Source organism: Cyprinodon tularosa, unplaced genomic scaffold (genome assembly GCF_016077235.1).
Source record: "Cyprinodon tularosa strain WSP-4 unplaced genomic scaffold, ASM1607723v1 ctg792, whole genome shotgun sequence".
NCBI classification, from domain to species: domain Eukaryota; kingdom Metazoa; phylum Chordata; class Actinopteri; order Cyprinodontiformes; family Cyprinodontidae; genus Cyprinodon; species Cyprinodon tularosa.
Window position 1 is genome coordinate 222,501 of NW_024039554.1, and position 17,147 is coordinate 239,647.

General features: G+C 45.5%; 2 protein-coding genes across 6 annotated transcripts in view; one reads left to right on the forward strand and one right to left on the reverse strand.

Moving 5' to 3' along the window:
- Positions 1-17,147, forward strand: part of gbf1 (golgi brefeldin A resistant guanine nucleotide exchange factor 1) — a 113,355-nt gene that overhangs the window by 44,747 nt on the left and 51,461 nt on the right. For all 5 annotated transcript variants that reach the window (XM_038271183.1, XM_038271185.1, XM_038271186.1 and 2 more), the window contains exon 4: positions 406-537. In XM_038271183.1, the coding sequence (XP_038127111.1) occupies positions 406-537 (132 nt within the window). The remainder of the gene's footprint in view (positions 1-405; positions 538-17,147) is intronic.
- On the reverse strand, positions 2,015-3,156 carry LOC119773949 (zinc finger BED domain-containing protein 4-like). The gene is made up of 2 exons (XM_038271188.1): positions 2,882-3,156; positions 2,015-2,736 (listed from the first exon to the last, which is right to left on the reverse strand). The coding sequence occupies exons 1-2, from the start codon at positions 3,103-3,105 to the stop codon at positions 2,082-2,084; spliced, it is 879 nt and encodes a 292-aa protein (XP_038127116.1). The 5' UTR covers positions 3,106-3,156; the 3' UTR covers positions 2,015-2,081.

Genomic DNA, 17,147 nt, shown 5'->3' on the forward strand with positions numbered 1-17,147 from the left:
TCCATCCATCCATCCATCCATCCATCCATCCATCCATCCATCCATCCATCCATCCATCCATCCATCCATCCATCCATCCATCCATCCATCCATCCATCCATCCATCCATCCATCCCCTCCTAGATTTAGCCTTAAATTTCATCTTTCCTCTAAGGTTATCAAATCAAGCATGACCTGAAGGAACAGACGTTTCGGAGCGGTGAACTTGGCCCAAAAGCCAATCTGGGAAAAAGTCCCATTGATTAAGTCATTATTTAGATAGATTGGGCTCATTCTAATCCAGGTGCAACTAGATGTGGTTTGCATTAATATCATAAAGCTCAGAATGGTAACCTTTGCATTAAACAAAGATCTATCCAAACGACCAGTGAGCTTGTTTGATTTACTGAGTTTTCTCTTTTGTAGAACTTTCAGATGTGGAACCCAACCTTTTCCTGAGGCCTTTCCTTGAAGTTGTGCGCTCTGAAGATACCACTGGGCCCATCACCGGCCTCGCCCTTACCTCTGTAAACAAGTTCCTCTCATATGGCCTTATAGGTAAGAAATGTCTGCTTTCCCCGATCTTTTTCATTTTTTTTTAAAAGCCTAATTCAAAGAGTTCCTAATCTAAAATTTAAAGTAAAAGAAGAAGAAGAGAAAACAGTCGGATTCCTGGAGGACCTTGCTTGATTAATACAATCAATGATGGTTAAACAGCAGAATGCTGCTAGCTGCTAAGTGCCAACAATGTGAGGCACAAATTATATTTATATTTTCCTACAATGCATATTAAAAAGTAAAAAAAAACAAAACAAAAAAAAGCTGACTACTATAGACAGGGGGGGGATTTACCATTAGGCCGTTCCTGGGGGCCCCATAAAACTCTGTTTACATGTATGATTAATACAACTATTCCTTATTTGTGCACATTAATTATGTTTTTGATGAAAATCTTTTCTCCAAGATGCCATCAGAACGCTTATAATATTAAGTGTCTCAGCCCCCCCTTCAGTGTCCACCATATTGGATCAGTCCATTTGCTGCACATGTTCAGAAAGGTCCAAACAGACAGCAGCAAACCATGTGAACACAAACAGTGCGAAGAGCAGTGTTGCCAACTTAGAGCTTTTGTTGCTATATTTAGTGACTTTTCAGACCCCTCTAGCACTTTGATTACAAAAAAGCTCCGAGCGCCAAATCTAGCGACTTTTTTCTGCTAGTGGAGACTTTGGAGACAACATCTAAAAGCAGCGAACTCTGCTCTCCAGAGCCAGTAGATTGGTAACCCCGCCTCCTGCTCTCCTCTATCTTGTCTGCTGTCATGATTCATGCAGCTATTATTTCATCCAAATGAAAAATGGAGAACAGATGAGCACAGGGTTTCCACAGGTACTTAAAAATCATTAAGTCATTCAATAATAATTTTTTTTAAATGAAGGTCTTAATTTGCAGTAAAATTCATTAAATGTGATTATCGTGGCATTTAAAATGCTTTATTTAAAAAAAAAAATTATATAAACAAAAAATTTCATCAGATACATCAGATATAAATGGTTCGGTGTGTTTAAAAGGAACTGCTTCCAGTTGATCGTAGAGCCGTATGTTCGTAAAAGAGGCTTGAGGCGGAGAAAAAGCTAGAGAATTGGAAAATGCAAATTTCAACTAAAGTTGCTGGAAAACGAGGAATTCAGGACATGGCTGCAGCCTGTCGACCGTAAAGATAATGAAGGACTTTGAAGTGTTTTTATATATATATTAGGGCTGTCAAGCGATTAAAATTTTTAATCTAATTAATCACAAGGTTTCCTGAATTAATTTCGATTAATCACTAGCCTAATTATTATTGAAAAATACACATTTTCTGTGTGCTGTTTTCAAAACAGAAAGATAAACAAGATGGGTATTACATTTAGTATTTATTAATGACAAATCCAAAAAAAGAATTTAATTCTCAACAATTTTGGCAACTTAGCCATTGCTTTTTTTTTTTTTTTAGAAATTTTTTTTTTTTAAATTTTTTAGGATGGGTGAATGGAACTTTTTTCATTTAAAACAAACAACTTGACTTTTAAACAATTACATGAGGTCATTTTACCTATTATTTATTCATCTTTTAGCCAGTTGTTAAGGCAAACTAACTGGTTAACATTTTCTGAATGCAAAGCGGACCGTTTTTTCTGAACAATATGACCAGCGACAGAAAAGAGTCGTTCGCAGGGAACAGTGGATGCAGGAGTTGCTAGATATTTGCGGGCAAGCCGTGCCAGCTTGTCATGTGCTCCTGAATGAGCAGCCCACCACTGCATAGGGCAGTCCTCCATACTTATGCTTGGCTCTGCCCTATACCTGTGTATGTCTTTGTCAGGTTGCACCTCTTCATCTGACTCTGAATCTGAGCCCATCTGTAGAAGATGAATTTTCTTCGTGGGTGGTCCATCTTGAGAAGTCAGCAGAGACCTTCTGGGTGAATGTTCATTAAGCATGCCTCCAAGTGAGGTCCACACCTCTTCCCTTTCACACTTGGGCAGACTCTTCAAGTCTTTAAAACGTGGATCCAGAGCCGTTGCAAGCTTGAGCCATGCATTGTTAGTATTTTCTTGGCGGGAGGCAAGGTCTTGCATGAAGATTGTCTTAAAGCTCACCACATATGCAGGGTCCTCTTCAGAGACCTTCATCACCTGACGCAGGTGGCGGAGAGCAGGCAGTACTACTGAGCAGGAGATATAGGCCTCCCCACCCAGAATCTCAGTTACATACCTGCAGTAAAATAACACACACAAACACACTCATAACATATTTGAACACCAGTTGGTATCCTGGTAAATCAGTTAAACATTTAATAGGATCAGTTTGATCAGTTCAATTTAATTTTCAATTTGCACATTATATGTGAATTCCTTACCTGCAGGGCTCTAGAAGCTTGCTCAGTTTCTGCAGTTTGTCCCATTCTGGTGGCGTCAGCATAACCAGTTTGTGGCGTTGTTGGTCCAGGGTTGCTTTAATTGCTGCTTGATTGCGGTTCAGGCGCTTGATCATTTCCAGCGTGGAATTCCACCGCGTTGGCACGTCTTGGATCAGTGGCTCCTGCTGCTGTCCCAGGGCTGCTTGCTGTGCTTTAAGCTCCATGCTGTTGGCTGCGCTGTGTCTAAAGTGACCCACAATTTTGCGACACTTGGCCAGTACATTTGTAAATCCACTATCGGAGAGGCTCACGTTGATACTTCTCTGTAGCATGTGAGCGATGCAGGGCATATGCTCATATGGCAGCAGTTTAGCCGCAGCTGTCATATTGCGTGCACTGTCCATCCCTATAGTTGTGATTTTTTCTTCAATTTTCCACTTGTGTGCCACGGTTTGAAACTGTTGAGCGCATGCCTCTGCGAAGTGACGCTCTTCTGATTTAATAACAGTTAAAGCGAACGACTTCAGTTCCCAGGTTTTAGTGATGTGAGGCGCCGTCACACCCAGATAATTATTGTTACTCACGGAGGTCCAGTGGTCTCCTGTCAAAGCAACATGTTCCGCTGAAGCCAAATCGTCCTCCTTCGTTTTCTTTTTAGTCTCATAAAGTTGGTTGATTTTAGTCATCACTGTGCCTCTCGATGGTGGCTTGTAGAAAGCATCTAAAGTTGCGACTCTCAAAACTTCTGCGAGGCCCGTGTCCTCGACAATATTAATTGGTCTACAGTCCTTGGCTATCCATCTGGCAATTTTGTCTGTCAGCTTCTCAGGAGTAGACTTACTTAACCCTGCGTTCGGTGAGGGTGGTCTGACGCGTGCCAGTCGGAACACCTGAAGTTGAAGCCCCAACAAAGGAATGCTTGGCATTAAGATGATATTTAAGGCTCGAGGTGCTTCGGTGAAACGAAAAGTCTTTCTTGCAATGTGAGCAAACCACAACATGTTTATTTATGGTCCCGTCTTTGTTTTTTTTATACTTGAACTGTCCATCCAACGGGCCAACGGGTTCTTCTGAATCCTCCATCTCGCTCATGTCTTATATATGAGTCATGCATTCTTGTTGATGCCATTAAAATTATTTCTAAGAACATTCAAATAATTAAATTAGAGTTTCTTTTTCCTGTTTAAATCCTGAAGCAGATCATGGCTTGTCTACAGTCAAAAGAAGGACTGGGTTATTTACTTTTGCCGTCGCTTTTTTGGAAACACCGGAAACTACAAGAAAAGGGACAAGGAGAGAGGGACAAAACAATAATAATAATGATAGAACAAATAATGGATGTCTATTCTATTAACTATTCTATTAACATTTCTCTATCTGTTTAATGGGTGTTTTATGTGTTGTCTTTTCAATTCAGAGGGCCCCCTGTCTGTCTTTGCCTAGGGCCCCAAATTTCCTAAGTCCGCCCCTGGCTATAGAATAAGGAAAGAATGCCATGTGATTTAAAGAAAAAAGATTTTATTCAACATTTGTGACATTGACAACATTCATTCTAAACATCCACCTGTGACCTCAGTCTACAAGTCAAAGCTCTCGTCTGTACTTTGGGTTTTCATTCTTCAGCTACATCAGAGTTACGGCCTTTTTTGGAGACCAAAATTACAACAAAATAAAACTATATTTTAGTTTGAAAGATTCTCCCACAGTGAATAGTGAATTTCTCCCAAGAATCGAGCCACATGAGGACATTCCCGAAAGATGTGGAAGTGGTTTGCTAATGTATGTCCATGCAGCCTCCAACAGCTGGTCTGTTGAGGATATGAAGTACTTTGTGTCGAGGAAGAAAAATAAGGGCTCATATTACCTCCAGGACACTTGCTGCAGACACTCTGCCCTGCACCATTCCTTATTATTGTTGGACTCTTCTCTCTTTCTTCCTTTTATATAAAATGGTTTTTTGTATGTCCCCTTAAAGAAAAAGTCCGGCCAGCAAGGAATAAGCAATGGATCATTATTTATACTTAAAACTAATACGTTTGCCATGATTTAATAAATTTAGCGTTAATCAGTAAAAAAATAAAAATTATCATTTTCATTGAAATCACTGAGTCTGGGAGCGGCCATTTTTGCCCAAATATAGTAACCCCTCCCTCCTGCCATCTTCCAGAGGTGACGTCACGGTGCGGTAAGCCTAGTGCCATTCTCCCCGCTTTACAAGCAAAATCAATGGGAACTACTAGACACATCTGCAATTAACAACAATTATTGAAGATTTCCAGAGGACTTCACCATTGAAATTCCTGATCCTCCACGGACGGGTTTGTCGTTGGATTGTCAACTTGAAGAGGGAGGATTTGCCATCGAACTTCTGGCCAGAGAAAAAACCCGTAATGTGTAGCCAACATTTGGAAGAAGAATGTTTTCAAGATGACTTGGATAATAGCGCGTTGTGACAAACACCAGATACAGCACTGGGACTTGATCAACAGCCGATACCGAACCGTGACGTCACAAACCAGTAGGTGGCAGTAGATGCCTCCAGTAAAGCACATTCAAATGAAAATTACTCTGAATTAAAAACACTTATCATTTATTGAACAGTAGGTAATAATTTCATATTTAAAGGACTTTCAGAAGTTTGAATTCTGAATATGAGCGGACTTCTCCTTTAAGTCCTGTGGTCTTATGGAATTTGGTGATTATTTTTGTAGTGTACACATCTAGTGTTGAGAAGAATCTCTGCGTTGTAGGAATCCTTACAAGTTTACATAGAGAGGCTGAAGTTTGAGATCTGATCCTGCTGGCCTTTTTTTTAACTACACATAATACTGCATTCCCAGAATGTTGACTGGGTTCTTGTTGGGGCTTGGAGTTGATTACGTTTGTGATTTTATTTTGTCCACAATGGCCCGCTGGTCCCCTACAATTCCATATTAAACATCAATATTTGTACTTAAATATTCTTTCTGTCATAATTTGTGGACATTAAGATCTAAAGAGAAGCGCCACCTCCTGGCCAGACCCTGTAATTTAGTGAAAGGATGGAGTGAGAGTAAAAAAATATGCATGACGGGGCCATTGCAGTGGCTGGTAGTTGGAGGGGATTCTGCTGGGTGTTGCAGGGTAGTTGCTATTCGGCTGGCGTTTAGCAAGGAAGCGCCATTTTGAATGGCTGCTACTGTAGTTGAAGAATGATTTTTTTTTTTTTATGAGTTAAGGGCTGGTTATACTCCCCGCAGCAGTGTGTCGCAGTGAATTTGTCGCAGGTAGGACGCAGATATTTTAGATTTTTCCCCAATTTTGAAGCGTGTTCTGTGCTATGTTATTCCACGCCACAACGCAAGAGGGACAATACGGAAACTAGCTGAGGGTCTAGATACAGCTGAGGCCCTGAGGAAGTGGGGGCAAGTTTGTGCGACAACATAGGGACATGAGGGCCAAAAAGAGCGGGGATCCAGGTGGAAAAAGTGTCCCAGCGTTCTCGCGCACCTCGCTCCTCTAGCTGGTCTCTTCTAGCACTTCTCTGCGTTCACGGCGAGAAACACTCAGACGGCCTGGTTTCTGAGTATAAATCGTTTGTTTATAAATTTATTCAGCAGCTCCCGGTTGTAAAAAACAAAAACAAACCAAAAAAACCTGGCTTTGGTTGCCATGGTTAAAATAACAGAACGACAACAATCCTTCCACTGACTCACCGCGTTTTTTTAAATCTGAAATCCTTTCAATGATGAGCTTGTAAAGCAAGTCACTGTATTAGTTTTACACAGTTACTTAAATTTCAATCAGATCAAATTCAAACCCAAAGGCATGTGGAGAAGGAAAGACTCCCTGAACTGGAAGAATCCCTGAGGGATTTGGGTGGATCCAGGGACGCCGGCGCCATCGTTGGGTCTGCCACATTAGGTATAGCTTTGTGACTCGTACAGTAAAAATCCTCCACGTTGACTTGAAACAAGCAGGCAGATAGAAGCTCCTCCTATTTGATGATGTACTAAAGCGGGTGAGGTGCTGCCCCCCGTTGGCCAGTTACTGGAACAAACAGCGTGATGAAGCAGAAAAGACGCTGGAAGCACGTTTAGCTTCAATGCACCATTTGGCATAAATCTTTCACGTTGAATCGTTTTCTTTGCTCCACTTGGCCAGTTTCCTTTTGCAGATGAATTCAAACATGTAAGACTGCGGCTAAATGTTGTTTGAAACAGAAATAATTCAGAAAAGGCTGAATTACTGGGAACATTCCTCCAGTGAGCTCTCATCTCCAGAAAGTCCTTCCTTCCAGTAAGGTGGGTTTTCTTAGGGTACATTTCTACATTTTTATGAAAAGAAAACCCGATTACAGAATATCCTTTAGGAAACTTTCTGTGTGGTGAAGTAATGTCAGGAATCTATCTTTCCGTGTGCAGTGGTCCTGTTGCTGTTGGACCATCAGGACTGAATGTCCTCTCTAGCTTTATCATGGAAACGTAGCCCAGTGTCTGCCAGTTGCTTTGTTAAGTGTGAAACAAGCGTGAATAAACAGATGTTGTTTGAATAAAGTCAGTGTTCCTGCCTGTCCAAACAGCTGCAGTTCAAATGACGCAGCAGTTGAAAAAGCTCGCATAGAATTCAGCTTGAATGGGTGTTATTTCTGATCATTAATCGGACAGATCTGAGGGAAAGCATCATATCTGTTATTAATTCAAATTAAAGCAACCAGATAAAAAATGCTTCTAAAAAGAAAAAACTTAAATTACAACTTTAATAAGCCCAGTAGGATCTACTGAAAAAATCCTAAACGGAGCATAAGAATAATTTAAAAAGAAAAAATAAGGGCTCGTGTTCCCTCTAGGACACTTGCTGCAGACCACACTCTGGGAGGGAGGGAGGGAAGGAAGGAAGCGAGGAAGAAGGAGCGAAGGAAGGAAGGAGCGAGCAAAGGAATCGAGGAAGAAGGAGCGAAGGAAGGAAGGAGCGAGCAAAGGAAGGGAGGAAGGAAGGAGTGAAGGAAGAGAGGAAGGAAGGAGTGAAGGAAGAGAGGAAGGAAGGAGTGAAGGAAGAGAGGAAGTAGCGAAGGAAAGGAGGAAGGAAGGAGCGAAGGAAGGGAGGTAGGAGCGAAGGAAGGGAGGAAGGAGCAAAGGAAGGGAAGAGCGAGTGAAAGAAGGGAGGAAGGAGCGAGTGAAGGAAGGGAGGAAGGAGCGATAGAAGGGAGGAAGGAGCGAAGGAAGGGAGGAAGGAGCGAGTGAAGGAAGGGAGGAAGGAGCGATAGAAGGGAGGAAGGAGCGATAGAAGGGAGGAAGGAGCGAAGGAAGGGAGGAAGGAGCGAAGGAAGGGAGGAAGGAGCGAAGGAAGGGAGGAAGGAGCAAAGGAAGGGAGGAAGGAAGGAGCGAGGGAAGGAAGGAGCGAGTGAAGGAAGGGAGGAAATAGCGATAGAAGGGAGGAAGGAGCGAAGGAAGGGAGGAAGGAGCGAAGGAAGGAGCGAAGGAAGGGAGGAAGGAGCGAGCGAAGGAAGGGAGGAATGAGCGAGCGAAGGGAGGAAGGAGCGAAGGAAGGGAGGGAGGAAGGAGCGAAGGAAGGGAGGGAGGAAGGAGGGGAGGAAGGAGCGAAGGAAGGGAGGGAGGAAGGAGTGAAGGAAGGGAGGGAGGAAGGAGCGAAGGAAGGGAGGGAGGAAGGAGCGAAGGAAGGGAGGAAGGAGCAAAGGAAGGGAGGAAGGAAGGAGCGAGGGAAGGAAGGAGCGAGTGAAGGAAGGGAGGAAATAGCGATAGAAGGGAGGAAGGAGCGAAGGAAGGGAGGAAGGAGCGAAGGAAGGAGCGAAGGAAGGGAGGAAGGAGCGAGCGAAGGAAGGGAGGAAGGAGCGAGCGAAGGAAGGGAGGAATGAGCGAGCGAAGGGAGGAAGGAGCGAAGGAAGGGAGGGAGGAAGGAGCGAAGGAAGGGAGGGAGGAAGGAGGGGAGGAAGGAGCGAAGGAAGGGAGGGAGGAAGGAGCGAAGGAAGGGAGGGAGGAAGGAGCGAAGGGAGGGAGCGCAGGAAGGGAGGAAGGAGCGAAGGAAGGAGCGAGGGAAGGAAGGAGCGAAGGAAGGAGCGAGGGAAGGAAGGAGCGAGGGAAGGAAGGAGCGAAGGGAGGGAGGAAGGAGCGAAGGAAGGGAGGGAGGAAGGAGGGAAGGAAGGAGCGAAGGAAGGGAGGGAGGAAGGAGCGAGGGAAGGAAGGAGCGAGTGAAGGAAGGGAGGAAGGAGCGAAGGAAGGGAGGAAGGAAGGAGCGAGGGAAGGAAGGAGCGAATGAAGGAAGGGAGGAAGGAGCGATAGATTGGAGGAAGGAGCGAAGGAAGGGAGGAAGGAGTGAGCAAAGGAAGGGAGAAAGGAGCGAGCAAAGGAAGGGAGGAAGGAGCGAGCGAAGGAAGGGAGGAAGGAGCGAGCGAGGGAAGGAAGGAGCGCAGGAAGGGAGGAAGGAGGGAAGGAAGGAGCGAGGGAAGGAAGGAGCGAAGGAAGGAGCGAGGGAAGGAAGGAGCGAGGGAAGGAAGGAGGGAAGGAAGGGAGGGAGGAAGGAGCGAGGGAAGGAAGGAGCGAGTGAAGGAAGGGAGGAAGGAGCGAAGGAAGGGAGGAAGGAAGGAGCGAGGGAAGGAAGGAGCGAATGAAGGAAGGGAGGAAGGAGCGATAGATTGGAGGAAGGAGCGAAGGAAGGGAGGAAGGAGTGAGCAAAGGAAGGGAGAAAGGAGCAAGCAAAGGAAGGGAGGAAGGAGCGAGCGAAGGAAGGGGGGAAGGAAGGAGCGAGGGAAGGAGGGTAGGAATAAGCGAAGGAAGGAAGGAATGAGCGAAGGACGGAAGTAATGAGCAAAGGAATGAAGGAAGAAGGAAGATTGAAATGACCAATCAGAGGCCTTCTGTCTGCGGTCACCTCCAGTTTTGCAGCAGAGTGTCTGTGGAAGGGGGCGGGGCATATTTGCATTCACTGCGATGCACACGCAGACCACCTGGTTTCTGAGTATAAACCAGCCTTAAGAAGAGCAAAAACTATCCTGACTTCATCTTCAGGTTTTCTCCTGGTGTTTTTAGGATAAAGTTTGAACTTTTTATGCATCAGGATGCAGAAATGAGGGATTCTAATACTGAACTATTCATGAATGAATCTAGATTTCTAGCTTAGTTTTAGGAACTTAGAACACAGAACTAATTAGATAGAAGCTGAACTGAAAGGACCAATGATGATGTTATCATCGTCTTAATGAGGAGCTTAATGATTCCCACCTGCTGTCAACATGTCCTCCCTGGTTCATTTCTCTCCTCTTCTCGTCTTTTGACATCATTTTTTGCTTTCTTCACATTTCCTGCTCCTCTGCACCATTCAGTTATTATCCACTGGAAGCTGAGCCAAACTGACTGGAGGGAAAACCAAAACGCTCTGGTCTGTCCAACACTGCCATCTGGTGGTCAGGGAAAGATGGACGTTTGGAAGAAATCGCTCTGATATTCTTTTTTTTTTCCTTTTCCTGATTCCAACTTTTAAAGGGAGAAGCTTTGATTCTGCCACCGCCCTTTTCTCCCATGTTTGTTCCTAAACATTTAACACCCCCCCCCCCCCTTAAAATACATGCATTTTTTTCATGCTTTATTTATTGACTGAAGTTATTTATTTTCAATATTCATAAATACTTTTTAATAATAATATTCTATTATTTAATTAATCGTTTTGAAAACATTATTTGCTCTTTAAAAGGGCTTTCCATTATGTTATTGTGCAGTTTATTACTGAATGGTAAATTAAGAGAAATACTGATTTCCTCGTCCATTTCACTAAAAGATTATAAACATAGCGTCTGAGCTAGAGAACCACATTTACAGTATTTTTTTTATTTTCATTTTTTGGACTGATTCCATCACAGATTATTATTACAGGTTACTTTTGACACCAGACTAACTGATGCGTAGATATTTTCTTTCTTTCTTGCTTTTATTGGGGCGGGGGGTTTATTTCAATATAGTTTTTCTTCCGATACATCCGATTTACATGAGAAAAATGAGACGATAATAACGAGAAAAGTCCTCAGAGTGCATGCAGACCTTAACCAAGCAGCACATTTTGCCCCATATTAGGACTAAAACTGGATCATCACCAAATGTTAATGAATTGTTCCTCTGCATGAAGCCCACCTCCGGTAACAATTTCCTTAAAATCCTTTCCTAAGTTTCTAACCAAGAACCAGTGTGTTTCTGCAGCCTCTGGTGTTTGTTCTGCTCCCTCCTTCAGTTTCTCTGCTTTCTAGTTTGTTTTAGTTTCAGCAGATCCAGACTTTGATGGAGGCAGGGGCTCACCTGTCCTTTGTTTCTGTCTTCAGTAAATGCTGTTGAAGATTCTCAGTCATCCAGGTCATTGTCAGTCCAAACAAAGGAAAAAAAAAAACAATCCACTAGACTTTGTTTCCAAGTTTGAAGACATTTCTCTTCCCATCCAGGAAGCTTTTTCAATTCAAAATGTCAGGAATAGCGCTGAGTTGCTTTATATAGTAGCCCAACAAAGCCTTGTTTTGGCTTAGACAACATGCAAATTAAAAATGCACAAAGGGGGCTGGGGAATGGAGGTCGTTTGGCTTTCCAAAAGGAAACCCAATTGTCTTTAAACTTGGAAGCAAAGTCCAGTGGATTGTTTTTTAGCTATTTTTGGAAATTCTTCAGTATAATTCTTCTTGAGTGTCTGAGTCTGATACTGAAGCTGTGAATACTGCTGCCTTTACTTGGTCTCAAGGTATTGCTGCCGAATGGGTTAATGAAATAGTGAAGCCCTGCATGGATCGGCCACTCAGATAGGAGGACAAACATTAATCTGGGCCAAAAATGTCACCTGGGATGAACCAGTCTGTCTCTAATCCCTTTAATCTGGAAAAACCTCAGATCCGATATTCATTTACTCTCAGCGAAGTCTTGACCTGCTTCCAGAGGTAAGCCCGCTCTTCCAAGGAGTCGACTGGGCTCTGCTGGTTTTTCATCCAAGTATTTACCCAGAATATGTTTTAAGCCGGGCGAATTAGTTATTTATTTATTTTTTTGCCCTTTTCAAACCGATTCTCCAGTCAAGAATAATTCGATTGGGCCGACTTTCAGCCTGATGGTGCATCATGTAGTATACAGGGAGTAACCAGGGGTGATCAGCCTCTCATGACCACATCCCGATCAGGAATCATAAGGTCGGGAGAATATCAAACATGTTTGAAATTCAGTCGGCTGTGGTAAGTAGGTGGTAAGGTGGAGCAAATCTCTCAGATGAATACACAGAAGCATGGCGGGGGTGTGAGTAAAATGGAGTTCTTTCTGTGAAATTGACAGACCGTAGTAGCCCTGTTTGCTCAGCCATGTCTTTGTCCAAATACTTTGTTACCTTTTCTTTTTAGGGATTTCAGCACAAAATTTCACAAATTGCCAAGGCAACGTGTTTCACTCTAGTGAGCTTCATATTCCTCTGCTACTCGTTTGGCTTCCGGATAGACGAGTCTGAGTAGCACCATCTCACTGCGGAGCTGAGTCCCACCTGGTTTTCAGACGTACAGTGGGAGCAGGGAGATCACATCAGAGCGTCGGGTCGCACAGTGTGAGAACAAACATTGTGAGCTGTGAACTTGTAAACCCTACGGTTTAGTCGTAAACTGTGAGCTATAGCTGCGTGCAATTGCAGTGTATTCCCGGCTTATATCAGTTTAAGTCTTATTAAGTTTAAATGTATTCTCCAAGAGGGACATGAAAGGTTAATGGAAATAAAAACAAAAAACAGCAGCAGTTAAAGTTTCTCTAAATATTTGGATTTTTGTTTTCTTCTTCCTCTGGGTCATTTCCGTTTGTAAAAACAGCTTGATAAGGTTCCCAAAAGCAACCTTGATTAGGGAGATGCCTCCTGTGGCCTTTAAGCACATGGAGTCTGCTCCTTCTAAGACCGTCAGACTCCGGCCACATTCACACATAACCGTCCATTTAGAGAAACAAATATTTTCACCCTCCGTTTTCAATAATATCGTGCACACAACATTCTTTTAAAAGAACTTGGCATTTACATCAACCCTCATAAATATGCTGTCAAGCTCCATAATGATTTGTAAACATGACGTTAAGGATTTTCTGGTGCATAATTAACAGTTATCAGAAATCTCTACTAAGGCCAGAGGTTTTAGAAATAATTGTTTTCTGTGATAAAAACTAGGGGTGTGCATTGGCACTGCCCTCACGATTCGATTCGATTACGATTCACCAGGTAATGATTCGATTCAATTCGATTCTACGATGCATTGTCTATCGTGGTCATCTCCCTCCGCCTCAGCCATCTTGATTGTTGTTGGTATGCCCCCAGAAGTAATTGAAACTTCACAACTTGTCCATTTGAGGCCAGAAAATAAACAGTGACATAATCGATTATGGCACGTTGCCACATCGATGCTGAATCGTGCATGCCCCGCATTGCAATGCATCGCTGAATCAATTATTGTTGACACCTCTAATAAAAACAGGATTTTTAATCACAGAAGAGGCCAAACCATCGGGTCATATCTGCGTTTTCCCTCCCTGTAAACAGGGTCTCTCTATCTAAACCAGTTTGAGCTCCGTAGTGAGGCTGATTACCAGATTCCTCGGTAGAACCGTCCTGATCCATCTGCTCCGGGTCGTTTTTTAACTTTACATCGCAGTCATCCCAGAGTTAACCCCTGCAAAGTCAATACTGTGTCACATCAAAACATGAATGGAAACGAAAGAAAATCCTCCACCTCCCAATGTTTGAACAGCGTTTATCTCTGGAGGCACAAATAAAAACAAGCAGAGCCACCCAGGAATGCAGCTCGTTAACAGGTATTAAGTTTAAAAGAGGCCAGGCAGCTGCTGCCTCTGTGCGTGTGTGTTTACACCCGCACCGCTCCTCTGGGGACGCTTCATTTATCAAGCATCTGTTCACATTTAGACGGCTTTTAATTCCCTTACATGGGGCAGTCGCTATGAAAATCTTACTGCTGAAGGATTGTGGCTTTTTTAAGGCTTTCTTTTAAAAATCAGAGTGAAAAATATGCCTTACAGTTTTATTTATGATGTTTATATAATTGTTAACTAGGCTTATTTACTTTTTAACTTTACTTTTTAAATTTTCAATTAGCTTTTTACCTTTTTTTCTTGTTAATAAATTTTTTCAACTTAATTTACAGAAGGTAATATATGATATATCATATATCACATACACACACATATATATGCAAGGGCTCATCTAATTGGTCAAATGCCAAAATAAGATGAACAGCCACGTAGCAGCATCTTTGCTGAATGGCTGGATATAGATCTCGTGCTTCTAGACCTCACTGAGGGACAGAGGCACTCTATTTGTAAGGTAAGGGCTATACAAGTGATCAAAAACGCTAACTTGCCCTATAAAGGGTTAACCATGAGGTCAAAAACACTTTATTTTATTGCAGTAATTCAATACATTCAAAAAAGTTACTTTCTACGGCTTCCTCCCCCCCTGCAGTCCCACCAGCCCCCCACAGGGGGCGTGCCTCGGTATTTGGGAACCATTTTTTTAATGAAATAATACAGTTAGTAAATTCTGTCTGAACAGCCTCTGTAGAAGATTGTAGACATAAGCATAGGGAGGGTCTGACGGGTGGAGATGTTCTGATGAGTTTTTTGATTAACGACCTCACCTCTGGAGGAACAGATAAAGTCCAGTTTCCACCGCCTGCCACTTCTACTTTCACTGAATTATCTTTGAAAGAGTCAGTTGTCACTTCAAACCTTTTCCTCCATCCACCCTCCCCCACCACTTATTAGTTAATGAGTTGCTGCTCCAAGGCGGGATGAGAAAGAAAACAAGCTGGCTGCAGCAGAACGGCTGAGGAGCTCCTCAGGTTTCATAAACAGGCTCCTGTTTCTTTGCTTCATCGTGTCCGTCTCCAGCAGAAGGCCACATCTGCTGGTCAGATCCACAGTTTGGTTCGATGCTGTGACAGCTAAGCTGCAGGTTGGGTAAATGTAAACCTACAAAGCAACTCCTCATGGAGTAAAACATTGGTTGAAGATGTCAATACATAGATTTTCATTAAAACAAGGACGACTAATGATGAAGAAAATAAAGATTAAGACTGTTGATTCGGTTTTAAAGCCTTTACCAGGTTTCAGAGATTTTTCAGCTGCCTACTCTATAGACCTGTTCTTCTATACCTATCATTCATCTGATGCTGTGTCCAGCTGTCAGTGAGCCCCTCACGGTGCTCCAATCAGAGACGAGCTCCCAGCACAGTGCTCAATCGGAGACGAGCTCCCAGCACGGTGCTCCAATCAGAGACGAGCTCCCAGCACAGTGCTCAATCGGAGACGAGCTCCCAGCACGGTGCTCCAATCGGAGACGAGCTCCCAGCACAGTGCTCAATCGGAGACGAGCTCCCAGCACGGTGCTCCAATCAGAGACGAGCTCCCAGCACGGTGCTCCAATCGGAGACGAGCTCCCAGCACGGTGCTCCAATCAGAGACGAGCTCGCAGCACGGTGCTCCAATCAGAGACGAGCTCCCAGCACGGTGCTCCAATCAGAGACGAGCTCGCAGCACGGTGCTCCAATCAGAGACGAGCTCCCAGCACGGTGCTCCAATCAGAGACGAGCTCGCAGCACGGTGCTCCAATCAGAGACGAGCTCGCAGCACGGTGCTCCAATCAGAGACGAGCTCCCAGCACAGTGCTCAATCGGAGACGAGCTCCCAGCACGGTGCTCCAATCAGAGACGAGCTCCCAGCACAGTGCTCAATCGGAGACGAGCTCGCAGCACGGTGCTCCAATCGGAGACGAGCTCGCAGCACGGTGCTCCAATCGGAGACGAGCTCGCAGCACGGTGCTCCAATCGGAGACGAGCTCGCAGCACGGTGCTCCAATCGGAGACGAGCTCGCAGCACGGTGCTCCAATCGGAGACGAGCTCGCAGCACGGTGCTCCAATCGGAGAAGAGCTCCAAGCACGGTGCTCCAATCGGAGAGGAGCTCGCAGCACGGTGCTCCAATCGGAGACGAGCTCGCAGCACGGTGCTCCAATCGGAGACGAGCTCCCAGCACGGTGCTCCAATCGGAGACGAGCTCCCAGCACGGTGCTCCAATGGGAGACGAGCTCGCAGCACGGTGCTCCAATCGGAGACGAGCTCGCAGCACGGTGCTCCAATCGGAGACGAGCTCGCAGCACGGTGCTCCAATCAGAGACGAGCACGGTGCTCCAATCGGAGACGAGCTCGCAGCACGGTGCTCCAATCGGAGACGAGCTCGCAGCACGGTGCTCCAATCGGAGACGAGCTCGCAGCACGGTGCTCCAATCGGAGACGAGCTCCCAGCACGGTGCTCCAATCGGAGACGAGCTCCCAGCACGGTGCTCCAATCGGAGACGAGCTCCAAGCACGGTGCTCCAATCTCGCAGCACGGTGCTCCAATCGGAGACGAGCTCCAAGCACGGTGCTCCAATCGGAGACGAGCTCGCAGCACGGTGCTCCAATCGGAGACGAGCTCGCAGCACGGTGCTCCAATCGGAGACGAGCTCCCAGCACGGTGCTCCAATCAGAGACGAGCTCCAAGCACGGTGCTCCAATCTCGCAGCACGGTGCTCCGATCAGAGACGAGCTCCAAGCACGGTGCTCCAATCGGAGACGAGCTCGCAGCACGGTGCTCCAATCGGAGACGAGCTCCCAGCACGGTGCTCCAATCGGAGACGAGCTCCCAGCACGGTGCTCCAATCGGAGACGAGCTCCCAGCACGGTGCTCAATCGGAGACGAGCTCCCAGCACGGTGCTCCAATCGGAGACGAGCTCCCAGCACTGTGCTCAATCGGAGACGAGCTCCCAGCACGGTGCTCAATCGGAGACGAGCTCGCAGCACGGTGCTCCAATCGGAGACGAGCTCCCAGCACGGTGCTCCAATCGGAGACGAGCTCGCAGCACGGTGCTCCAATCGGAGACGAGCTCCCAGCACGGTGCTCCAAACGGAGACGAGCTCGCAGCACGGTGCTCCAATCGGAGACGAGCTCCCAGCACGGTGCTCCAAACGGAGACGAGCTCGCAGCACGGTGCTCCAATCGGAGACGGGCTCCAAGTACGGTGCTCCAATCGGAGACGGCCTCCAAGTACGGTGCTCCAATCGGAGACGAGCTCGCAGCACGGTGCTCCAATCGGAGACGAGCTCCCAGCACGGTGCTCCAAACGGAGACGAGCTCGCAGCACGGTGCTCCAATCGGAGACGAGCTCGCAGCACGGTGCTCCAATCGGAGACGAGCTCGCAGCACGGTGCTCCAATCGGAGACGGGCTCCA